This window comes from Phascolarctos cinereus, unplaced genomic scaffold, assembly GCF_003287225.1.
Source record: "Phascolarctos cinereus isolate Bilbo 61053 unplaced genomic scaffold, phaCin_HiC Scaffold_9;HRSCAF=440, whole genome shotgun sequence".
NCBI classification, from domain to species: Eukaryota; Metazoa; Chordata; class Mammalia; order Diprotodontia; family Phascolarctidae; genus Phascolarctos; species Phascolarctos cinereus.
Window position 1 is genome coordinate 265081140 of NW_027556402.1, and position 25262 is coordinate 265106401.

The window sequence follows — 25262 nt, forward strand, 5'->3', positions numbered from 1 at the left end:
TGCCGGTCAGAAGGGGGCTGGGGCCACCCGGTGACCTGTCCAGGGGCAGCCTGGGGGCTCCCCCTAGGGCATACAGAGAGCCAGTGGCTAGTGGATACATGAGAGTTTTTAATGACTCTTCCATGGGTCTTGGGCCCTGTACCCTGTGATCTTGGGCTGGGAGACGGTGGGTCAGGGTGTGGGGCTATAGTGGGTCCTCTTCCAGGTTGTCTGAGCCAGAGCTTCTGGGTACATTCCTGGCTGGTCCCTAGGCGCCGGGGTGGGGAGGATGGAGTCAGGAACTTACAAAGGAACTAATGTACCAGGACAGATGAGGCACCCACCCCCTCCCTGGGGGCCAGTCTTGGCTTCTCGGGTCTCCTGCTGAGCCTGGCCCCTCCCCGTGGCTGAGCCAGTGCCTCCTGAGGAAAAGAAAGGAGCCCTTGTGGGCACTGGCCTCACCCCCAAGGCCAATGGGCCGGCACGGAGGGGATCCCTGGCCTTCCCAGAGCCCCACCAGGCTGGGGGCAGCAGGAGCGGGCCTCAGGAGGAACTTTTAGCCCAGGAAGGCAGGGTAGTGACTGGGGGGGGGTGAATCCCCCCTCCCCCACTGTCTAGGAAGAGCCTGGCAGAGAAGGAAGGAGGGCACCAGGCACCTCCCAGGTCTCTCCGTCCAGGTACCCGGGCTGGCCAAGATGAGTGGGGGTGGGCTTTCACCATGCCATGCTGCCCCCCTCTCTTCAGGGCATGACAGTCAGGCCAGAGATTGGCTGAGCTGAGGAGCTGGTACAGAACTCCTGGCTGGCCCCCAAGTAGAGGGACACTGAACATTCAGGTCTGGGCTGGGATAGAGTTGGTGACTATTACTGACACATTCCATTGAGATCCCAGGGGCCAGACTAGTGTGACAAGGACAGCCTCTTCCTTGATGCGGAAGCAGCTGCCCACCAGACCTGAGCTGGGGGGTGGGGGTGGGCAGGGCAGGTAGGCTCTGAGATGCCTCTGACTGTCTCAGATGTCTCCTCTATGATGCACCATGAGTGAGTGGCTATGTACTTGAGGAGAGCCAGGAGGCCTGTCAGAGAGAGGAGTGGGGAGGAAGGGTGTCGCTGGCTCTGGGGGCCATCTGGGGGCCAGGTCAGCCCTTCCAGGTGGGCAGCGCAGAAGTAGCTGGAGATGTCCAGGGCGTGAGAGTGAGGGTGTCCTGGCCCTGGGGGCCCCAAAGGGAGGGGAAGATCTGCCCTGGGTGCAGTGGGGCAGGGGGGTCAAGTTGGGGCAGGCGGGCCAGGCAGGCCAGGCCTGCTGCCGCCATGCTGTCCTGTGTCCACATGGGGGCACCCTCCCCATAAAAGAGTAGGGATATAAAATAACACTTCACACAATACTGAGGAGAGCCCCCAGGACAGTGGTGCTGGGCCAGGGAGCCCCTTTCCTCCCCAGCCCTGACAAAGGCCTAGCTCTGGCCCTCTTCCATGGTCTTCTTCTGGAACCTTAGCAGAAGCTCCTCCAACTCGGACCCCCCCTGGTTTTTCTAAAGGAGAAACAAAAGCAGGGTGGGGTTTCAGTTAGACTAGTGACTTAAGAGGATAAAAGGGGGAGGGGGGAGGGGAGGAGGGAGGGAGAAAGGGGAGAGGACAGGGGATAGGAAGGAGGGGGGGAGGAGAAGGAGGTGGAGAAGGAGGAGGGAGGAGAGGAGGAAAAGGAGGCAGGGAAGGGGAGGAGGGGAGGGGAAGAGGAGGGGAGAAGGAGGAGGGAGGAGAGGGGAGGGTGAAGAGGAGGAAAAGGAGAAAGGGGAGGGGGAGAGGAACAGAAGGGGAAGAAGAGAAGGAGGTGGAGAAGGAGGGGTAGGGAGGAGGGGGAAGAGGAGGGGGAGAAGGAGAAGGGAGGAGAGGAGGAAAAGGAGGAAGGGGAGGGGGAGGAGGGGAAGGGAAGGGGGGGAAAGAGGAGGTGGAGGGAGGGAGAAAGGGGAGGTGGAGGGAAAGGGGAGGAGAAGGAGGTGGAGAAGGAGGGGGAGAGGGGAGGAGGAAGAGGAGGAGAGGAGGAGGAAGCTGAGCTGGCTGAGATAGGAACCTGCTCACAGACTGGGGAGGCCTGAGTGACTCTTGAATCCTATCCCATCTTCAGTCTGAGGATTCCCAAGGGAGGGGAATGCTTCCTCTGCACCCTCCCCCCCAACCCCCCACATGTGACCATCTGGAGCTTCGCTGGGGGGCCCTGGAAGCCCTGAGGATGGGGAGGCACAGGAGATGGGGAGATGAGGACAGACAGAGACCCAAATAGAGACAGGGGGCAGCCCAGGCAGGGGAAGGTCAGAAGGTCAAGGCTGAGACCTGGGGGGGGAAATCTGACCTCCAAGAAGCCCTTCTGCACGGTCAGCTGGCTGTAGACGCGGGTGCCCTCGTCCCCGCACACTTTCTTCAGCTCGTCCTTGTTAAGGGAGAAGAGCTGGGCACCTGTCAGGATGCCCAGGTGCTCCACGATCCTGGGAGGAAGGGGGTACAGGGTGAGGGCAGCAATGGGGTGGTGGGCCTGGTGACCCTTGGTTTGACTCGGCCGGGCTCCCTCACTGTCCTGGCATTCAAGGCTCCAGACCTACCCCCACTCCCCGCCAGCCTCCAGGACTTACCCTGGGCTGAAGGACTTGGCTTCCAGCCACATTCTGACCTCCTGGGCGCTGGAGCCGTAGGTCAGTGGGGCCACAGCAGCCTTGCTCTTCTCCACCCGGAAGTTCCTCGGTGGAGGCTGCCCTTTGGGGTTGGTAATCTTTTTGATGAGCTCATGGTTGAGCTCATCCATATGGTGGATGAGTTCTGCAAGGAGCCGCAGAGCCAGGTGGTCACTGGCAGTGCCCCTGGCAACTCCCGGGCTGCACTCCTCTCTGGCCTGCGCCCAGGATGCCCTGTGGCCTCACACTGGCTGAAACCTGACCTCCAGGGGGACTGTCAGGTGTCCTGCCTCCTGTTTGGAGCTCCCGAGGCACCCCCTGGGGACATGTTCTCTCTCTGGGGGTCTCCAAGCTTTCCTGTCCTCTACCAAGCTCACTCCTATGCTGGGGGTTGGGGGGTCAGGGCAGCACTGGGAGAGGGGAAGGGAATGTGGTGTCCCAGAGGGCCCTGTCTCCTAGCAGGAAATATGGCCTCTCCCCCACCCCCCAGCTCACCTCCCAAGTGCCCTCTCCCTGATCAGCCTGGTCCTGGTCTGTGGAGGGTCTGGGACCCTGCAGTCCCCCTCCCTCCTTTGCCATGGATGCTGTCTGGCCCCTCCCCCACCCCAGGTGAACAAATTCCTCTCATTCCAGATATCAGCATCCTCCTTATTTCTCAGATGAGAGCAGAGGTCTTGTCTTAGGCCCAGTCTTGCCTCCTCCCTCCAGCCCTGCAGTGGGCCCAGGATTTCAGTGACTCACGCTCTTTGGCGTCCCTGTCCCCTGTATAGCTGGGAGGCAGCTTGTGGAAGGGGCTGGTGGGGCCTGGGCCCCGGAGACTCAGGTCTCCTCGGTATTTCTGATTGTCCTGGAAGAGAGGGAAAAGGCAGAAGTCCCTATTGGGTTTGGGATTTTGGGTTTCAGTCCTTTGGAGTGGGGTAGGGCCATGCCGCCCCTGTCAGATTCTGGGCATCTGGAGAGAGAGGGACTGAGCAGTGGGGGGGCGAGGGTCACCTGGCCACTTGGCTCTAGGACTGCATAAGCCTTGCCAGGCTGGCCAGGCAGGCCACTCTGTGGTCCTGCTTTGCCAGGGACTGATCATCAGAGTGGCATTCCTATGCTCCCAGTGAATGCCCCCAGCCCCACCTCTCCTGGGGATCCTCTGTCACTCTGCCTTACCCAGCAGCCCCTATCCAAATGCCAACAAACTGCCTTTCCTCTTAGACCTCTGCCCTCAGTATACATGTTGCTTCCTCTCTGCCCCTCCCCCCCATAGAATGTAAGCCCCTGGAGGGCAGGGCTTGGCTTGTTTTGTCAGACCTGGCACTCACAGGGTAGCTTTTCAAGGCTTGCTGGAGGGCAGGGGATTTGCAGCTTTGGTGAAAGTGCCCAGTGTGCCTTTAACCACATCTCTGGGGTGGAACAGAACAGGCCTAGGGCAGAGGCCTCCCATCACCCTAGGAGCATCCTCGAGGCTGCTTGACGCCACCTGAATGGACCTCTCCATCTGATCATCTGGAACAGTGGGAGGGCGCATTTGGGGGGCATGGCCAACAGGGTGGAGACTGAGGCAGGAGGACTGGAGTTCAAATCTGGCCTCAGACACTTGACATTTAATAGCTGTGTGACCCTGGGCAAGTCACTTAACCCCCTTGCCTAGCAAAAAACAAACAAAACCTCCAAAACAAACAAAAAAAGAAAGTAAGGTATCTGAATGTCCTGTTCTTAAGGGTGTCTCTAAACCCCAAGAAGGGCAGGTGTTGGTGTGAAGGTAGAGAGAACAACTGACTGTGGGTGGGGACTGCCCTGACCTTATTCTCTCTGTGTATGTCTCTCTTCCTCTCTCTCTCCCCCCACCCCCACCTCTATCTGTTTCTCTCTGTCTGTGTTTCTGTCTTTCTTTCTGCCTCTGTCTCTCTCCTCTCTTCCCCCACCTCTATCTGTCTCTCTCTGTCTCTATTTCTGTCTTTCTGTCTCTCTGCCTGTCTCTCTCCTCTCCCCCCACCCCCACCTCTGTCTCCCTCTGTCTGTTTCTGTCTTTCTTTCTGCCTGTCTCTCTCCTCTCTCCCCCCACCCCCACCACTATCTGTCTCTATCTTTGTTTCTGTCTTTCTCTCTGTCTCTCTGCCTCTGTCTCTCTCCTCTCTCCCCCCACCTTTGCCTGTGTCTGTCTTTCTCTCTTTCTTTCTCTTCTTCCCTCCCTTCCTCCCTTTCTACCCCTATTTCTCTCTCCCTCTTTTTCATCTTCAGTCTCATTTGTTCCCTTCTCGGCTGTCTGCAAATGTGTCAGGCCCGTCCTATCCTTAATAAACCTTAACTTGGCTTTGCTATATACTCTCAAAATCTCTTTTCCTTTCACAGTCAGACATCTAGAAAGGGCCGTCTATACCCATTGTCTGCACTCCTTCCCCTTCTAGCTGCCACAGAAGGGTCTCTCTCCAAGCTCCCTGGGATTTCTTAACTACTTGATTGGGGTGGGGTGAGGGGCCTCTCCTCAGTCCTTAAGTGTCTCGACCTCTCTCCAGCATTGGACACTGCTGATAGATTCTCCTGCTGAGTTTTGGTGATGCACTCTGGGTGACTCCCAGTGCTGTCCTGGACCCCTTTCTCTGCTCTCTCTGGGCGAGCTCATTGCTTGAGTGGGTTTAGCATCACTATGCTGGTGGTTCTCCAACCTAATTATCCAGCCCCTCCCCCTGTCCTGAGCTTCAGTACTTCATTACTAGTGGCCTGGTAGATGGCACTCCTCAGCTTTGCCCTCAATTCTGCTCCTCCACCAATCATCTCAGCTGATGCTAGGGCCACTGCTATCCTTCTTGTCCTTCTGGCCACTGGGAATCCAGAACTCTTCTCCAGGGCCCCTCCCCACTCCTCCCAGGAGCTTTCTGCTTCCCTGGGGAGATATGCTAACCAGTCTGGGCCAGGTGTCAGCAGCGTGGAATTCAGCTCCTCTCCTCTGCCTGCCATATGTCCCTCTCCCCACACACCCTCTACACACTCACTAACCATAAGGGCCCCCACACTCGCTAGCCTCGAGGGCCCCCACACTGGTCTAGATTCAGATTTCAGCCTGTCATCCTCATATTTCCACTGGCCTGAAACACTCTCCTTCTCCCTTCTGCCTCCTAGAGTCCTCACCTTCCTTCAGGGTTCAGCTCAGGCATCACCTCCTACAGGAGATGGCCTTTCCTTCCTCACTGGACCCCGTACGGATGTCCCCCGGTTTTGGCTGCACCCTCATCCCCACCTCCTGCCCCTGTGCTCCCTGTCCCCAGGTAGGACAGGAGCTTTGGAAGAACAGGGGCTCCTTCCTGGGCCTCCATGTGATCCCATAGGTGCTTAATCACCATGCCTTAAAGAGGTTCAGCTAGGTTTCTGCGCTCCCCACCTGCTCATTTAGAGGGTACACGTCCTCCAGCCGGATGACGTCCAGCATGTTGAAGGGCACGTAGCCAGCCTGGCCGCTGCGGTTCCTCAATTTCCACCACTGCTTGCTGTCTTCCAGCACCTTGGGGGACAGTTCAGGGTCATCTTCAGGTCACCACAATCAGCCCAGACAGACTACTGACCTCTTTCTTACCCACAAAACCTAGCTTCCCTGGGCTCACATCCTTACCAGTCAACTAGCTGGGGCTAGCCTGGGCTGAAGGGCCCCCTTCCTAAGACCAGGCTCTCAGAGCAGGAAATGGCCTTAAAGATCACCTGGGCCCAAGCTTAGGCCCAGACAGGGAAGAGAACTTGCCTTAGGTCACTGCAAGCTTATAGTGACCTAGAACCAAGGTCAACTGACTGCCAGCTGGATCCACTGTCCCCTGCTCCGTGTGGCCTCTTCCCTCCCTCGGTAGGGGGAGAGAGCTTACAGAGGCTTCAGCTAGTCTGCAGGGGTCTCTGTTGCCCGGGCACTGCCCTGCTGGGAACATGACACGCCTGGCCAGCGGAGGCTCCAAGGCAATTCTAGCCCACGCTCATCCAAATCAGTGACTGCCCCCTCCTAGCTGTGGGTCCTGCCCGCGAAGCCAGGCTCGGCTCACTGGGGCTTCTTCCGTGCCCTTCCCCCATACCCTTCCCATTCTACTTACCATCCCCAGAGCAGATGACCTGGATTTGGGCCACAGGGGAGCCCGGAGGATTCTGGGGGGTGACTGGCCCAAGGAAGAGAGCATCAGCTCAGCATCCATGGGCTTCTGCCTAGTCCAAGGTCGTGGTGTGCCATTCCTTCCTTCTCTGCCCCCACCCACAGCCCGTGGAAGCACTGGCTGTGTCTGACACAGCTGAGCTGGGTGCTGAGCCTGGCCCTTTGTCTTCTGGGGACCAGGCCACCCCCCCCCCCCCCGGCCAATGGGGCATACAAGAGATCTGAGGGGCTCAGTCAGAGAGGCCCCAGAGGGCTCCCTGTCTTAGCATAGAGACAGGGCTTTGCCTGGGGCAAATGCAGTGTTTTCAGGAGGACAATACACAGGGCCCAGCCAGGCCCTTGAGGGCAGGGGGAGGAGAAGGCAACAGGCTGTCCAACACGGTCTGTCTCTGCTGGCTCATTCCATGGTCACCAGGATGCTTAAATCCTGCTCCAGGCCAGGGACAGGTCTTTCTGTCTTCCCCCTCCAGCCAAGAACAGGGACAGGTTCCTGGCCAGTCCTGGGTTGCATCTTCTCCCAGCCTCTGACCCTGAGGCCCTGGGCAATGGTGGCCTCTCCCCCAGCCCAAGCCCCAGCCCAGGGCCCAGGGAAGTAGGGCAGGAAGGGCTTGGTGGGCCCTCTTACCTCCAGAACCTCGTCCTTCAGCACAGAGAGCTCGTTGGCATTACGCGCCGTGAAGTCATAACGGATTTTGGCGAATTTGGCCATGGCCATTGGCTCAAGTCTCCTGCGCAGAGAATGGCAAGGGGTCGAGAGGGGGGTCTCCTCCTCCCTCCTGGCCTATGGGGCAGGCCAGCAGAATAGAAGCGGTGGATGCAGCAACCGGGCTGCCAAGGAGAGGGTAGGAGCGCAAAGTGGGTCAGCCCTGCTGGGCCTCCTGGGAGGAGATCCTGAGAAGGCAGGAGGCAGGAGGCAGGCAGGGAGGAGGCAGTGACTGAAGAAGCCAGGGAGCTGGGAGGGTCTGGGCCGCTTACCTTTCCCCATCAGCACTTGGGCATAGCTCGGACCAAGAGGGAGCAGAGACCCACAAAGCCCCAGACATACTGGAGACGACTCCCCTCACCGCGGGGGAACAGAACCCAGGAAGCAGTTCCAGGAAGCCACAAGCATCCCACCTGTCTGCCCCGCTGCAATCTCCATGCGCCATATGTGAGACATTACTAAATGGCCCTACAAAATTGTCCCAGTGACTGGAAGCTGGGGGTCACTGCCTGGGACAGAATATCCCAGCCCTCAAAGTGTCCCCCTTCCCATGAGCTGGGGGCTCCCATCCTCCTGTAGTCACTAAGAGCTATCAGGAGAAGCAAAGACATGACAGAAGGCCATGATGTCCTCACATGAAGTCACAAAGCGGATGGACTGGCACAGCAGGGAGCTATGATCTGGACCTGTCCCTTTACTGGTACTGTGAGTTGTGTGGACTGTGTAGGTTCCAAAGGAAGGTAGACCTACCAGGCAAGTGGATTCCCTAGCAACTCTGAATTCTTTCTTACATGGAGGCAGCTCTTGGTTCCAGGGTGACATTATAAGGACATTCTACCTAGTCCTTAAGGCTGCATAAATTTCCAGAATATTTATATACTTGAGTACGAATCTTTTATGTTTGTGGCCTGGTTAAATAAAATCTGCCTTCTGGACAATGTTTCATAGACTGAACACTTCCACGGGGTTGCAGGTCCTTTAGACAGAATCCAAAGGGGGAAACCCAGGTGGCTCCATGGCACCTGCTGAGACAGGCCCCAGAGTCCGAGCCTGATCAGTGTGAACTCTGAGCCCTGCTCACGTACCACAGGTCACCTTTACTCAGCCAGCTCCCCTTGGAGCCAAAGGGGCACCTGACAGGTTCTTCGAATCCAACTGAAATGAGCTGGACTGAACAGATATCTCTGGTCACCAGAAGCTTTATAATTTGGGAGTTTTTTAAAGGTAGTTTTACTCTGGAAGGAATATAGGTTTAAGAACCATTTTCAATCCCACTACTGAGCATACACCCTAAGAAGTCTATCAACAGAAGGAAGAGACCCACCTGTACAAAAATGCTCCTGGCAGGCCTATTTGTAAGAGCAAAAAAAGAAAATCAGGCCCTGTGCTGAGTGCCTGGGGAGGAGTGGAAGAGAAGGTGGGCGCTCTACCCCATAAGCACAGTGGAGATGAAGCTATCGGAGAAACAGGGAAGGCTCATGTGGCTGATGCAACATGAAGAGAGTCGAGCCATCAGCACAATTTGGCCCCGATGGAGGAAGGAGCTGGATGCAGCTGCCCAGGGAGCTCTATCCACTGCGCCACATAGCTGCCCCACGGCTCTCCGCTTCTGCATGTAACTCAGGGTTTCTACTGCTTCGGTTTGTCAGGCTGCTTATTTTGGGTGTCATCAAAGCAATGCATCAGTCAAACACAAGTCAGTGTGGGGAACGCTTTCACCACCAAGGTCGCCAGCACCAGAGGCAGCGTGTGAAAGCTAGAGGCTGCTAGCAGCAGCGGCCTTCAGAAAAGCATTGTCTGGACGTTCGATGCCCACCCAGCTAGCCTCACAGCTGGTCCTTTCTTGGGGCGGGGGGGATATGCTCTCATCAGAAATTAAAAAGTCAGCCCTTTCTGATTGCAAAACTTAAACTTGGATTTGGGAGGGAGCCCAGGATCTTCTGAGTTGACGCTCCCCACCCCCCACATGGGGCAGCCTGTTTGACTGGGGGACAACTGTATGGATTCCAAGTGCTTTGTGAAGACCCCTCCCCTGCCTCTCACCAGTCACCAGACTCTCAGCTGGAGCAGATCAATGCCCTCCCCCCAGCCCCCCTGCCCCACTCCCGCAGCAATTTCTCTCTCTGCTACAAAAGGCAGCACAATAATGTAGCAAGAGGGCTGGGTCTAGAGGCCTGGGTTCAGATCCTGGCTGCCATCCTGCCTAGCTAGGTAGGTCACTTCCCTGGGGCAACATCTTCAGTTCAACATGCTGAAAGTGCCCACTCCACAGCGGCATTAGAGTAAAGGGCTGGAAAGAATGAGCATTAGCCTTGTTGCTGTCCTTGACCACAAGGAGAAAGAAGTCCCAAGTGCAACAGAGGGAGCTGATGGCTAGAAAGCCATACTGGGCGCTGACAAGGATCGGAGGATGGCGATGGTGGAGGCAGTGGGCCCTGGGCCGGCCTGGGGGGAAGGGCTCCCATTGCCTCCACAGTCCTCCAAATCTGGGTCCAAGAAGCCAGCTAGACCCAAGAGCTAAGGAGCAGGGGGGAAGACACCCCATGCCGGGAGGACATCGTTCAGCGGCTTAAGAGTGGTGTTTCCTTAAGTTCTGAAAGGACAAGGGGGTGTCTGGGCTGACTCTGGGAATAACAGTCCATCTGGGCATCTATAGAGTGAGTGAGCCAGGGAAATGGGCTACTGCCCCCTGGTGGCTGTGTTCCCTTATTGCAGGTTCCATTTCAACATTTCACCAAGCACTTTGGCAGGGCTGGGGTGGGTGGGGGTACCTGTCAGTGTTGGGGGAGCCCCCTGGTGGGAAGCTGTCTCCGGGGGGTGCAGGCTCGGGGCCTGGGCTCTGCTTCAGGGAATGACGGTAGGAGAACCCATTGGCCGGGCTCAGCTACGGGGGAGAGAGGAGGGAGAGGAAAGTTACCAGACAGAGGGAGCGCACCTTTGGGGCTGCTTCGCCTGGCTCAGGCGCCTCCCCCAGCCCCATCCCTGCAGGTGGATCCAGTCCAGCAGAGCTGCCTCGGGCGTCACGGTCACACTGACCTCAGTGTCGGGCAGCAGCCCACCTTCCACTTCCCAGGGGGCCCCCTGCAGCACGTCCAGCGGGGGCTCCCACCCGTTCTGGAACTTTGGGATGTAGGGGGGTACATGCGCATCTCGAGGCCACTCAGCTCTGGAGGAACACAGTGGGAAAGTGGGCAGGGTGGTTCCAGCCCTCTCTGGTGCCCCCTCTCCCCAGGGCCCTGCTCATTCTGTCCTCCAGAGGCTCCCTCCCCACTTGGGACCTCGTTGGGGTCTACACTGGCCTCTCCACCTCACACTGCCCTTTGCTTGTTTTCCACTGATGGCCCTGGGGGGGATGGAGGAGAAGGTGGGCCTGGCCATGCTTTCTCTGGTACGGGGGAGGTCCTCTGGCCAGATACCTTACCGAGAGCGGGTCCACATCTCTCCCAGCGACTCCCAGAGTGCCATCTCCTTGGGAATCAGGTGGCCCTTCAGGAAATCCACAGTGTCTCGTGACAGCAGTGGGCTGGACACAGAGCGGGCAATGTCAGGACCGCCACAGCTGTTTATGATCTAGGACCAGCAGGACCCAGGCACTCAGGGGAGGGGAGTGTGGCGAGGCCCCCATTCCCCAGACACTCAGGGGAGGGGAGTGTGGCGAGGCCCCCATCCTCCTGCCTTCTCCTTCCCTGCCTGGTGCTCAGACCCAGGCTTGATGCACCATCCCACCTAAGGCTGACCCTCCTTCCCTCAACTGTGAGTGTGCCCCAGGCCCCGCTACATCAGGAGCACCTTTGGGCCACTTCTGGCGCCTCTGGCCCAGAACAGAGGGACCCCATACATCCACTGAGGGTGGACTGCCAGAGGGCCTGTGGCCACAGGATAAACTCTGCAACATGTGGGGAGAGGAACGCCTCCCCCAACTCCTGCTGTCACGGACACCCTGAGCACAGGCCTACTTCTCCCCAACCCTGCCAACCCAGCAGGGTGCTTAGTTACCAGCTCCAGCGGCCCGAGAAGAAAGTGGACCAGCTCTGCGGCACTCGGGTTCTGAATGTGCTTTCTCAGCTTGGCCTGGTCAAAAGAGGATTGCTGATGGGTGGGTAGCCCAGTCCCAGCCACACACCCTCCCTTCTCCCCAGGGCTCAGAATCTCAACAATAGAGTAGGGGAAGACATAGGGGTGGGGTATGGCATCTCCCCTCTGTGGTCGGGACATCCGGAGTCCCACTCCCAAAGATCAAGGCAGTGGAAGTGGCTTGAGATATTGCACCTTCCCCCCTGTGGCCAGGACACTGACCCAGGCACAGGAGAAAGTGGGGGGGGGCATCTCTCCCTCCCTCCCCTCAAACAGGACAAGGGAGACCCAGGGAGACTAGGCAGGGACTGATTTCCTTCATGTAGTCAGGATCCTGGAATCCCATCTAAGAGTCTAGGCAGGGGAGGTGGGCATAAGGTACTTCCCTCTGGGTAGAGGAAATGAGGAGGGGGTGTGGCCAGGGTGATGGGGCCCATCCTGAGATACAGAGAGGGGTGGTAAGGGAGCCTTCTCCTCTCTGTGGTCAAGACAACAGGTGCCATGCAGGAGACCCAGGCAGAGGAGGAGCTGGGCCAGGGTGCTGGAGGCCCATCCCTCCCCCCAGGTTGGAACTGGAACCAGGCAGCTGTGTGGGGGAAGGGGTTGGGGGGTGAGAATCTCCTTCAAGGAGCCTGGGTGCTGGAGTGTCACAGAGGGCAGGGGGGCACAGGAGCCTGGGGCCCCACTGAGGGGAGCCAGGCAGTGCTTACCAGGAGGTTGAGGGCCAGTTTCATTTTCTGGAAGCAGTCGATAAAGTCGGCCTCGGAGGGGGGCCTGGCCCTGAGGGTCAGGACCCCCTCTGGGGAGAGCGTAGAGAGAGGAGAGGTGTGAGGAGGCATTGAGTGAGACCCTGCCTGGGCCCTAGGGCCTGGCCCACCTGCCCCAGGTGGGGCCCCTCCCCTCCCTGCCCCCAGGTAGGCCCCCTCCCCCCTCTGCCCCCAGCTGAGCCCCCTCTCCCTCCCCCAGGTAGGCCCCCCCCCTCTGCCCCCAGGTGGGCCCCCTCTCCCCTCTGCCCCCAGGTGGGCCCCTTCCCCCCTGCCCCCAGGTCCTCCCCACACACACACCTGCCGGTCCCTTCTTTCTATTTTTCTTGCCCTTTTTCCTCTGGTTGAGCTGCCGAAAGGCTTCTGCCGCCTTCTGCAGGCGGGCCACAAACAGTTCGATGTCATCCAGGGCGCAGTTGAGGGTTTGCTGGAAAACCACATGAGGCCAAAGAGGCCTCTCAGCCTGGCAGAGCTCCCCGGGACCCCCACCCCCAACTCCAGGAGAAAGGGCATAAATGTCCTCGGCCCCCTCCAGGGGGAGCTCCAGGCTCCCAGGGTTTGAGCCACAGGGTCTGACACTCACTGTCTCCTTCTCAATCTTCTGGGCCAGGACAGCCCTGGGCTCCTCATCTGGAGAGCTAGAGTCTCTTCGTCCATAATCTGGGGGAGGGAGAAGAGCCCCTGGGACCTACCCTGGGATGCTGCCCCACCCGCCCCGTTTGGTGCCATCCCTGAGCAGGCATCGTGGGGGATGACATGGGGGGAGGGGCCTAGGAATGCCAGGACTCCTTGTGGGCTGGGATCGAGGCAGCATCTCAAGGATGGGAGGGGCAGGTGTGTCTGTGCCTGGCACTGAGGTGAAGGGCAGACCCAGGCTGGGGGATGGGGCATGGAGATGGAGTAATTCAGGAAGGGGGCACTGCGCTTCTTGGTCAGATGCCTCTGAACCAGGGCCCCTGGAGAATGCCCGCCACCCATCTTAGCTCTACCTGGCACATTGGGGGCCACCGGAGGGGCCACACGATTCTTGGAGCTGTGAGGGGGGGCCCCGCCATCTTGGTGGAAGGGGATGGGGGCAGGGCCCTGCGGTGGCGGAAGGATGGACTGGCGCTGCCGGATCTTTTCCTGGTGGCCCCTGGGGGATAGCCATGCAGGTCAGGAATGGGAAGTTCAGGGGTAGTCGCCAGGGAGGGGATGGTGAAGGGGCCACAGATCCTGCTCTTCCATGGGGGCTACGATGCCTGGAGCAGGCTAGAAACCCTCTGCACCTTCCCCAAGCCCCCTCCCCATCCTTAGGCCCCTGTGCTGGGCATGGCCGGCACTGTCCCTCTTCTGCCCCCAGACTCCTCCTCACTTGAGTGTCTGTGGCCGCATCTTCTTCCCCAACTTGCTGTCTGCCAGGGCGCTCTCGATGTCTTCATGCACTAGCTCTGCCTGGGGTGGGGAAGCAGCAGGAGCCAGGGTCAGGGTGGGGACAGAGGGAGGCACAGTTTATGTGAGTTAGGTGTGTGTGTATGAATGAGTGAGAGGGTGAATGTGTGACTTATGAGCGTATGTGTGTGAGAATGTGAATATATGTGTGTGAGAGTATGTGAGTATGAATCTGTGACTGTATGTATGAATATGTGTGTGAATACATGACTTTGAGCGTGTGAGAATGCTTGTGAGTACTTGTGTGTGTGAATCTGTGAAGATTAGTGTATGTGTGAGAATGCTTGTATGTGTGTGTGTGTGAGTGTGAATGTATGTGAATGTATAAGTATGAATGTGTGTCTATGAGTGTATGTGTGTGAGAATGTTTGTGAGTCTGTGTGGTCAGTGGGTGTGAGGGTGAATGTATGTGAATGTGTGTGTAAGTGTGAATGCGTGACTATGAGTGTATGTGTGTGAAATATAAGTGTGTATAAATATGTGCCTGTGACAATGAGTCTTGAATATGAGTGTATGTGTGAGAATGTGTGTGTATCTGTGGAAATATGTGTGTAAGTGTGGGTCTGTGAATGAGTATATATATGTATGAATGTATGTGAATTTATGTACAGGTATGAATGTGAATGTGTGTGTGTATGTGTGAGTATGTTTAGGTGAATGTGTGAATGAGTGTATGTGTGAGTTGTGAATAGGAGTGCATTGTGGAGTGTACGTGTGAAGGACCCCACCTGGTCTGAGGGACCCCTGGATCTAAGCCGTGGCCATGGGTGGAGGGGTCAGGGTTCCACATGAAGCAGAACCATGTCCACGTGGACACCCAGGAGAGGTGCCTCTGTGCCCCCCTGTGTGGACTCTGGATTGGGGGTAGATCTCCCCTCTCCAGGCCTTCCTCTCTACCAAAAGGACCTTCCTCCCTACCAGAAGGACCTTCCTCCAGGTCATGCCTGCTCTCTTCTGCCACTTAATGACCTCTAGGCAGACACATAGCATGGCATGGTGGATCGAGCTTGGATTTGGAGTCAGGAAGCCTAGAGTACAAATTCTGACTCTGAACGACCACCGGTGTGATCGTGGGCAAGTCACGAAACTGCTCCGTGCCTCAGTTTCCTCATTTGTTAAGACAAGAGGTCTGGACTCATCATCCAGCTCAAAACCTACGATCCGAGGCTTCCCATATTCAGCCCCAGCCCAGCATCACCAAAAAGCTCACCAGACCTCTCCCACCAGCCGTCCCACTGACATCTCAACCTCACAGGCTTAGAAGAGAGCTTTCCCGTCCAGGGCACCCCAGAGTGACCCCCTGTCCTCACCCACAATCGCCTGGCACCTTAACAAGCAACCTCCCCACTCCCTCCGCCTCCACCCTGCTGCAGACCCGGGGCACCTCCGTCTGCTCTGCCCACTCCCCACTTCATCCGGCCACCAAGGCCGCCTCCCTACTCGGTCAAGTCCAGGGGCTCCTGCTGGACTTGCAGAGCCCTCCCTTCCCCGGCCCCCAGCCTCAGACAAAGCGCTCCCTCCTCACCGGGATCGTTTTGCTTCTGGGACTACCTCCACTTCACCGCCATCTTGGCCAGCACTTACCCAGCACCTTACAGTGCTCTATAAATGGGATCTAACCCGGTCCTCACAACTGTTCCAGAGGAGGAAACTGAGGCAGGCAGAGGTGAAATGCCTCGACCGGGGTCACACAGCCAGGAAGCGTCTAAGGCCGCATTTGAACTCGGGTCTTTTTGACTCCCGGCCCAGAGCTCTATCCGCTGACTTGCGTGTACCTAGCTAACGCTAGACTGTATGCTGTTTACGGTGTTTGACTTGTGCTTGCACCTGGTGCCTAGCACTGTGCTCGGCAGAGTCAGTGCCGGGTGAGTCACTGCGGAGAGAATGGTGGGTGTGGTGGAGGCGTGGGCGCCCCAGGTGTGCGCTCGCGCTAGCTCTTGCGCTCCCCCTCCCCCAGTCCGGCGCAGTGCAGCCTGCGTGAGGGCTGGGCTTTTCTGGGGGGGGGGGTGGCTCACCTCCACCTCGTCGCAGTAAAAGAAATGCACGTCGGGCTTGTGCTGCTCGGAATCCTGACACACCAGCAGCAGCACTGAGGGGTAGCGAAGCTGGTTCAGCACAGTCTGACAGTGCTGCACCGTACCCAGCGGAAAATGTTCCAGCTCCTCCTGGCGGGGAGGGGGCGAGGGAGGAGAGGCAGACCCCCGCTTCAGGACCAGCCCCCGCCTGCCCCAGGCCTCTCTGACCTTCCTTTAGGCCCCGCCCCCTCAGGCCTAGGCCCCGCCCCAGAGCTAACCCCCCCCCCCCAAGGCTCAGGTGCCCCTCACCCCTCTCAGGCCCAGACCCTCCTTCCCCTAAAGGAGGACTGGGCAGGTCCCTCCATTCATCCCAGGAGCCCGCTGGCCCCAGGTGAGCAGTATGCAAATGAGATGCAAGGTCTATATGTAAATGACCCAACATGGGAAGTCCTTCCTGCAAGGGCCCACTACATGTGTAACAGGCCTGTAGACCCAGCACAAATCCCAGGCCCTGTTTGGCTCAGTCCAAAATCCTTCCTTGGTCTCCCCATGTGGCTGCACCTGGGCCTCAAGGTCCAGAGGCCCTGTGCCCCCCCTCCCAGCAGCCCTGCGGCCCCCCCCCCCATGGCCCTTTCCAGGTCCCTTCCCCACGTGCCCCTCAGGACTTCAAGCCCTACCTGGGACTCACAATCCAGCAGCTTCAGGGAGGAGTCGTTAACTTGCAGCAGCATCTCTTGGGTCCAAATCTTGTCCTTGGAGCTCAACTGGACCAGCTTGCGGATGGCGTCTTCCACTGTGATGATGGCCTCACTCTTGTCCATCATGAATGTGGCCAAATGCTGAGGGCAGGGGGGAGGGGCATTAGTCAGGAGGTCCCAGGCCCTGCCTTCGCAACATCAACAGGAGATCTGCAGGAGATGCGCCTCCTCAGGGCTCAGGGACAAAGAGGAGCAGTGGAACCCAATTCTGAGGTGACTCTGCTCATCTGGGAGGGCTTCCTTGCAGAGGGGAGAGGAGGTTTGTGCTGGGGTGGGGGCAGGACGCAGGGAGGCTGATCTGGGTGAAACACAGCTCCCTCCCCAGCCCGTCTCTGGACAAGCTGAGGAGGTGAGAGCCGCTGCAGTGAGGAACAGAGGAAAGGGGAGGTCGAAAAGCAGCAGGTGCCCCCTCCCCAGTATCCTGGGGCTCGCCCCCATCTGTGGTCCTGTCTCTCTGCCCCAGATGGCCTTGAGTGCCTACAGGCTTCAGCTCCAGCTGCACGGGTGGGTGCCCAGGCTCTGGGGATGTGTGTAACCCGATAGTACCCGGTGCAGCAGAGGGGGGCCACTGGGCACCAGGAACTCACGGCCTGGGCCTCTTTTCTCCCTTCTCTTCTTCATTCTGGATGCAAGCGATGGAGAACCTTTACACCCACAGGCACTCACTGGCCTTTACTGTACAGAGCTGTCTGCTGAGACCAAAGTCCAGGGTCCTCCACAGTCCTAGCTCCATCTCAAGGGGGCTGGCTGATAGGAAGCCCTAGTCCTGCCCATGCAGGGGGACTTACTTGTCTGTCTTGTCCCACCCCCACTGTGACCCTGCTGCCCATCCAGCCCAGAGCTAGAGGACCCCAACTATGAGCAGGAAAGCCCCAGTAGTGACCCTGACCAGCCCCTTCATTTGCCAGAGATGGAAAGAGGGCCCCAGAGGGAGGGTCCCCACTGACCAGCAGCTTCGGCCTCTGGCCCCTTTCAGCTGCATTGGCCTCATCTTTCCCTGGCTCCCAAAGGGCCCACCGGGCCTCCAGAGGTGCCTCCAGGCCTGGGCCAGCCCTTGTTCCCCATGCCCTCCCACAGCCCCAAAGCACAAGTAGACCTGTGGAGGAAGGTGGCACCATAGAGGACACCCCACAAGTGCAGAGGGGAGCTGAGCTCCCAACCAGGAAGCTGGCTCCGCTCAGGGCCTGAGCTCCCAGATGCTTGGCCTTGTGCTTGAAAGCCATCTCCCAAGTTACTGGTTAACTGCCCACCCTGAACACCTGCTTGGATCACTGGGCTCTCCGTCCCTGGCTCCTGAGCCTGGTCATGAGGCTGGCAACAGGCCTTCGGTGGTTTCCCCTGAAGCAGACTTCCATGTCTCTGACTCTCCCTCTCCTAACGGGCCTGAGCTGGGGCCTGGGGCTTGGTCACTCCTCCTTTGGGACTCATGCCTCCCAGTTGCCTGCACTGCCACCTCCCTGGTGAGCGCCCCAAAGCCTGGAGATGAGGGGCTGGGCACCCAGCCTGGAGCCCCAAAGATCTGTCCACTATGCTCCTCCCCAGGATGCTGGGGGACAAATCGATGAGTGTTCTCAATTCCCAGGCTTCTAGCCAGAGGAACAGCTCCCAGTGCCCTGGTCTTGGGAATCAGGAGATCTGGACTTTATTTCCCCAGAGACCTTGGGCCAAGGGCCCAAGTCCTTTTCTCTGTGCCTTGTTTTCCTCTTTGGTAAAATGAGAGATTCCTCTGTGCTGGGGTTGGGGGGGCAGTCCTCAGGGTCTGCTCGAGCGGGAGTCACTGCCTGAGAGCTTTGGCCATAGGGTTGGAAGCACCCCCTCACCTGCACGTGATACTGGGATGTCTCATGCATGATGACATTGGAGTTTGAATATTTCTTCCTTTGCTCTGAAACACAAGGACAAAACAGGGACCGGCTGACCTTCCCTCCTCGGGCCTGGGACCGGGGTGGCCGAAGGGGAAGGGGCAAGGGGAGCGGAGCCCAAGGCCAGGGGATGGGACCAGGCCAGGGCCTCTGCCCTTTGCCAGTGGGAGCTGGAGGGAGGAGCCTGGTCAGCCTTGGAATGCAGGGTCAGAGCTGAGTCAAGTGGCATTCTCACCCTGCCTGCGGAGGGAGTGGTTGGGGTTACACACCAGGAAGGACTTTGTGGCATTAAGGAATGTGAGGTGCCTGGATGGGTCAACCACCCCAATGGAGGGCATTGAGGGCCCCCCCCAGGGAATGGGGGAGGGGGAGCTGAAGAGCCAGGCACAGAGCCCACCCCTACCCCACCCCTGGGAGAGCTGCTGGTCTGAGTCAGGACGGGGAGCCAGGTAGTCAGTGAAAGCCTTGGACCGGGAGGACTAGCAGGGGCCCCTCTTCTAGATGCGATTGGGAGGAGGGGTCTGAGGAGCCCGGGGAGGACCCATGCCAGCTCCCTCCCATGGGGAGCCCAGGTGGGCTCTTTTCATATTATTTGCATCTGTACCATAATTATATCCAGAACCCAAAGGAGCTCCAGCTTCCCTCTCCCCCCTTTCTTGGCCAAGAACCTTGAGGCTGCGCCAGCCACTCCGCCCCCCCCCCAGCCCCAGCCTCTCAGCCTGCCCTTCAGTGCCTCTGCCGATGTTCCAGAATGAGACCTTGGGTCTCTTCAGAAGGGCAGGTAGCCTACTGTCTCATAAGCTCCAGGTGAAGCCCACCACACAGGCCTTTCACCCCCTCAGGAAGGCACCCATCTTTTCTAGCCCCTGAATCCTATAGATGGCTCTTGAGTTGGAGAGAAGGCGGGACCAGCCTTCTCTTCCCTGCCCCCCAGGAGGCCTTTGTAGACAGACAAGAACAGAACCGAAGCCCTCGGGGATCTGGTTGCACCTGATTCTGGAAGAGGGAGTGGCCCCGGGGGAGTAAAAGTTAACGTCCCATGAATAAGTAAAGGCGGCTCCCCTTACCTGGATGAGAACACGCAGGGAGGGTCAGTCTGGAAGCCCCCATGGGGAGCAGGCCCAGCCCCTCCAAAGTGAAGGGTCAGGGGAGCCCCCATGCAGAGCAGGCCCAGCTCCCCAAAAGTGAAGGGCCAGGGGAGCCCCCCATGGAGAGCAGGTCCAGCCCTGCAGGGAGCTCAGAGGCTACACTACATCCTTGGCTTTCTTTAGGTCCCAGCTAAAGCTCCCCTCCCCCTCCTCCTCACTTGCCCCAGCCGTCAGCAGCTCCCTCCCACGCTGTCAGACTGGGAGTCCTCCAGGGCCTTCCACTGTATCTCCAGCCCTGAGCCCGTAGGCGCTCTATACATGATTATTCCCTCCCTCCCTCTTTCTCCAATGGATCCAATACCTCATTTTGTACAGGAGGAAGCTAAGGCCCAGACAAATGGTGTCTTGTCTAAGGTCACTTAGGTAGTCTGCAGCAGAGCCAGTATTCAAACTCAGGACCTTGGACTTTGAGTCTGGCCCTTGCTCTGCACCATTTCCCAATCAAAGACTCTAAATAGAAGGGACCAGATGCCCTCAACCGCATCTCTCACAAAAGCTCAGCCACCCTGACTCGGCCAGAAGTCGCTACCTCGTGGTGAGGAGGCCTCGGCTATCCCAGGACAGTTCAAATGACACCCCCTCCCAGGGCCCCCTTCCTGAGCTTTCTTGTCTGCAGGCTGGCCAAGCAGGGAGCCCCTTGGCAGGGTGATCCGCTCCTCTCAGCCCGGGCTGATCCAGAAGGGCACTCACCATACAGGTCCTTGGCGCTCATCCTGGCCATCCCATCTGAGCGCCCCATGCTGCCGCTGCGGAGAGGAAGGGACCCAGAAGTGGCTAGTGCCCCTGCCCTCTGCCCTCCCATGTCTCCCACCCAGGAGGCTCTGCCCACAGGATCGATCCAGAGGAGATCCAGGTGTGGGACCCACCCCAGCCCCTGCCCCCAGCCCGGGGATCCTGGCAGGCAGGCGCCTCCCCCAGGAGAGCCCCACCATCCGCCTGGGGCCCCGGCTCACTTGGGCGATCTGGGGCCACTGCTCAGGGATCCCAATTGGTTCATGGTCTATCAGGAGCTGTCCAGCTATGACAGAGAACAGCGGAAGCATGAGGAGCAGAGGGGCGGGGAGCGTGGCCCTGGAGCTCCCGGAACAGTGACTCTGTTGATCATGTACCCTGGGAGGAAGGTTCTCACTGAGAGTTGATAGTTAAATGTTCAGGGTGAACATTCACCTCATGAGTGGGGTACGAATCAGGGCTTGGTTGTTTTACCAACTCTAGCCTGAAGAAGGTATCAATGATGCTGATTAAATGTTTCAAAAGCGTGTCGGGGGTACGGGGGTACGTTGTTTCCTGGAGAGCTGGTTGTTAAATGATTAGCAGCACCCCTGCTCTCACCCTGCCCTTGTCTATGTTCTCAGATTGGAATCTCCCCCAGCTGAGTGACTGCTGATCACTATGAGGTCAGGAAGAATGTGGCCACGCAAGTCACCAAGCATTTCTTAAGTGCCTGCTGTTTGCCAGGCACTGTGCTAAGGCAGGGGATTAAAGGACAGCCTGGGAAGGGCCTCTGGCACAAAGGCATCTTCTTGGGCATTGGGGCCAGGGGCCCCTTGAGATGGCAGGGCCCATGCCCAGGCAGCCCAGGTCTGACAGACAAACTGCCCCAAGCCAGGGTGTGAGAACCCGCCGGCAGAGGCTGTCTCCCTGGGCGCACTGACATGTGCGTGGCATTGCTGTGCTCACCCATGCACATGCACACGCACATGCATAGACTCATGTGCCTCTGCACACATGTATGTGGCATGCACGCACCTGTTGGCCAGGAATCCTGTAAAACAAACATTCTGGGCTCACCCAGGCTTGTGTTTCTCACACACATTCCAGACATTCTCCCAGGGAAGAGGCCAGAAGCACTTTGGCCCAAGCCTAGCATGTCCTCTGCAGCTAGCAGCCCCATGCTGGGTCCTGGGAGGAGCCAGAGACCTGAGTCAGGGCCTCCCCCAAACTCTGCCTCAGGCCCTAAGGGTCAGAGCGGCACACATCTGGGGCAGGATGCAACCTTACATGAATCAAACACCTCATTTTACAGATGAGGAAACTGAGGCAGTGTGGCAGGGGAGCACCTTGTCCACCACACTCTGTGGTCCTCCCTCCTCTCTCAGACCTGCCCTGGCGCTCCTAGCCCCAGGACTTCCCCTTCCCTGTGGGGCTTCCCCAGCTCCTGGGCCCACATCACACATAGAAAAACGGGTCTGAGAGCATCACCATCGGGGTGAGTCCAGCCCCTGCCTTATGGAGGTCTGCAGGCTTTAAGAGTCTTGTCTAAGGCCACAGAGCTTCAAGGAAGAGGCAGAGCCAGACAGGAACCCAGAACTTGGAAATCCTAGCAGCCTGACTGAAGAGGGACAAAGCAGAGGAAGGGGCAGAAAGGGACTGAGGAGGTATGGGCCCACTCTCACCCCCAGAAACCAGCCAGCTTCTCCCTTCCCTATCTGGGCCCTGGGACTGCCAGTAGAGAGTTTTGGGGGTAGTGTCAGGCCTAAGCTCCTGGGATCAGGCCAGTCACAACTGGCTGGTCACACCTTAGAATGGCCACCTCTGAAAGATATGGGAGGGGGCTGAAGATTAGAAGCCCTGTCTCCCCTCCCCCCACAAGGCTCCCCCACCAAAGAGCTGAGGGCTGGGTCCCTCCTTTGAGCATCCATGCTCTTTGGGCCTCAGTTTCCCCATCTGGGGAATGGTCATATCAGAAAGGAATTCTGGGAGGTTAGGGTGGCTGGGGAGGAAATAAGGTAACTCCCTTCACCCTGCCCTGCCAAGCTCCCCATTTCCACTCTGTTTGCATGGGGGGGGGGTGCTGAGAAAGACAGGGCTTCTTGAGGCCTTGTGCTGCTCAGGGTCAGACGAAGGGGGGAAGTGCACTTGCCCTTTGGCTCACTGTAGTCCTGGGGGGAAGGAGGAGGCCAGGGGGGTGCCTTAGGGTCCACGGAGGGCAGCCCAGGGCAGGGCTGAGGGGGAAGCCCCAGTTCTGACTGACAAACCTCAGGGAGGAAGGGGAGAGGGCAGCACCCAGAACCTGCCCCACCTGGGGCAGGAAGGGCCCCTGGGCAGGGAGAGGCAGCAAAACAGGCCGGAGGAATGCCAACCACTCCAAGTTCAAACTCCAGCTCAGCTGCAGATGCCTGGTGTCCTTGGGGGAGGGCTGGGGGAGGGCTGGGGCAGGGGAGGTAGGCTGGCTCAGTGAGCAGGGCTGCAGGTCTAGTCTGGGGCCTCCGGGAAAGGGACAGGAGGCAGGCCTCGGCCAAGAGCAAGTCTTCTCTGGGAGGAGGGAGCAAGTAGAAGGCTGACCCTGCTCTGGGGACCCGTCTGGACCTGTTCTCCCCTTGGGCAGCCTTGCCGGCCCAGAGTGCAGAGAAAAGTCCCGAATAGACTACTGGACTCTGCTGCCCTGCCTCTGCTGGCCTGTCCCCCAGTCTTCACAGACCCTGCCTTTCACCGGGGGGCTGCTTATGGAGGGGCTGGCCACTGTGGAATAGGGGCAGCCAGGGGTGCAGTGGACAGGGTGCCTCCTCTCCCCGGGTTAGAATCCGGCCTCAGACACTTCCCAGCTGGGTGACCCCGGGCAAGTCACAGCACCCTGCTGGCCTCAGTTTCCTCATCTGTAAAATGGGCTGGAGAAGGCAATGGAAAACCTCTCCAGCGTCTCTGCCAAGAAAACCCCAACTGGGGTGGGGAAGAGCAGGACAGACTGGAATGACTGAACAAGCATTTGGCTTCGTGCCTCAATTCCCCTCTCTGACCCCTTCTCCTGACGTCGATGGGGAAGCTGACCTCCTCGAAGGGAAGGAGTCAAGAGACCAGACCCTGAGTCTAGGCTGCCCCACCCTCTTCCAGCCAAGAGGGGCCAGAACCTGAACTTGAACCCTAACTGTGACTTGTGCCCCCGCCTCCCTGGCCCGGGGACAGGCCCTTCTGCAGTTCCTGTGTGGAATCTAACAGGTTAGTCACTGCTCTCATGGCTAGCAGAGCAAAGGGCAGCTCCCCAGTTTGGGTGAGGCTTTGGGGGGGGCAAGGGGTGAGCAGGGCAGTCTCTACTTCCAGCAGCCCCTGGGGGATGAGTGTGCTCACACTGTGGGGCTCAGGACGCCTTTTTTACACAAAGGATGAGGTTCCCCCTCCTGTCTCTCAACCTGCCTTGCCCCGCCCCCTCCTGCCTTTGTGACGCAGGGGAATGTTTGGGTTCCCCTCCAGGCCCACAGCCCCAGGGCCGGGTGGGGGGCAGGGGGCCAACTTAAAAATAACCCAAGTGTCCAAGAACCCCCACTGTAGTCACACTCAGCTGGGCCTGACGTGCATATGGCAGCCTTGGGGGAAGAACGACCCAGGACAGTGCCCAAGATGGAAACAGAGGGGAGCTCCCATCACTTCCCCAGGCTCGGAGCACAGCGGCCCCTCCACACAGACCTCAACGGCCCCCCTCAGCCATCTGTTTGGTCCCCAGCGACAGGTCAGCTCCTTGGTAGTGGGACCCCATGTGGGGAAACGGAGTCACAAAGCGGGGGAGGCATCTTGGGACTCAGAAAAGTTGTACACCCTCTGGCTCAAGGTGGCCCCAGCCCCCAGGGCGCTGGCTCCAAAGCAGGCCCTTCCTGGCAGTCTGACCAATTGGAGCTGCTTTTGACCTTCAGCAAAGGCAGCCCTTGGCCAGGTCCTTTGGAGTGGAACTTCCGTGGAACTAGGGCACCGCGGCTCAGCTTAGGTGAGTGCCCAGCCTGGATGACCCTCAAGATATAGTGGGCAGTGGCTGGTGCCCTGATGATCCTGAGGGGACAGTGGTGGGTAGGAGAGGGAATTGGGGTCTCCACATATGCCCTCCCCCACCTCCTTCAGCCCCTGCCCTGAGCCTGGCCCACTTAGGGAGCTGAGCCAGGGCCACGGCCTCACCTGGGAGCCTGCTGGCTCTGCCGGTCACTGCCTCCTCATTCCCCGTCCTCTCGGCTCCTGTCCCGGGCCTCTCTCCCTCCGGCAGTGCTCTTCCCCGCAGGTGGATGCACAATGGGGCACTAGGACCGGTGAGGGGCCCAGCAGGCAGGCACCGGGCAGAGCGCTGCGCTCACTCGTCTGGTCCAAGGAGCGGGGAGAGAGGGAGGGAGGGAGAGAGGGAGGGGCGGGGCATGTTGAGGTGGGATGAGAACCAGAGTAACAGGTTACTGTGTAACCGGAAAGCCTGGCCCAGCCAGCTGGGGAGGGAGCAGGGAGGGGGAGCCAGCTGCCACTGGGAGGGAAGGAAGGACAAGGAGGAAAGAGGAAACCCGCTGGGAAGAGGGGGGAGGCTGAGGAGGGGGAGAGGCAGCCCCAGGCCCCTTCTGCAGCCTGCTCGGGGCGGAGCTCTGCCTTACTACCACCTGGGCAGAGGGGTGCCTGGCACCCAGCAGTCACTTAATACATGTTGATTGACGGAGTGACTTGTGGCTGATTTCACCTCCTAACAGGGGAAGGAGAGAGAAGATTCACAACTACCCTCTCACCCCACTCCTTCCCCTGCAGAGGGGCTCTAGAGGCTTTGCCGCTGCCCCCCGCCAGAAGCTCTAGAAGCTCTAAAACTGCACCCTCCACCCCCAGGGGCTCTAGAAAGGTCTATAGCTGCCCCCAGGGGCTCTAGACGGTCTATAACTACACCCTCCCCCCAAGGAATTGCGCTCTAGAAGGTCTGTAACTGCACTGCCCCAGGGGCTCTAGAAGGTCTATAGCTAGCCCCCCCCCCAGAAGGTTTGTAACTCCCTCTTCCCTTGAGGCTCTAGAAGGTCTGTAG

At 58.8% G+C, this 25262-nt stretch overlaps 1 protein-coding gene across 4 annotated transcripts; it reads right to left on the reverse strand.

The window, feature by feature from the left end:
- Positions 1-88: 88 nt before the first annotated feature.
- On the reverse strand, positions 89-25117 carry EPS8L2 (EPS8 signaling adaptor L2). 4 transcript variants are annotated; one of them, XM_020979374.2, is made up of 22 exons: positions 24395-25117; positions 20467-20531; positions 20204-20259; positions 18324-18388; positions 16423-16584; positions 15746-15895; positions 13654-13733; positions 13289-13434; positions 12883-12959; positions 12600-12726; positions 12246-12334; positions 11458-11532; positions 10883-11031; positions 10498-10627; positions 10233-10345; positions 7384-7486; positions 6703-6765; positions 6012-6131; positions 3386-3491; positions 2606-2789; positions 2329-2461; positions 89-1510 (listed from the first exon to the last, which is right to left on the reverse strand). In XM_020979374.2, exons 2-22 carry the CDS (start codon positions 20508-20510, stop codon positions 1433-1435), a joined length of 2250 nt encoding a protein of 749 aa, XP_020835033.1. In that variant the 5' UTR covers positions 20511-20531; positions 24395-25117; the 3' UTR covers positions 89-1432. The 4 variants fall into 4 exon arrangements, with proteins under 4 accessions (XP_020835033.1, XP_020835035.1, XP_020835036.1 ...); XM_020979376.2 differs by having other exon boundaries at positions 20467-20623; XM_020979377.2 differs by lacking the exon at positions 20467-20531 and having other exon boundaries at positions 24395-25114.
- Positions 25118-25262: the final 145 nt, after the last annotated feature.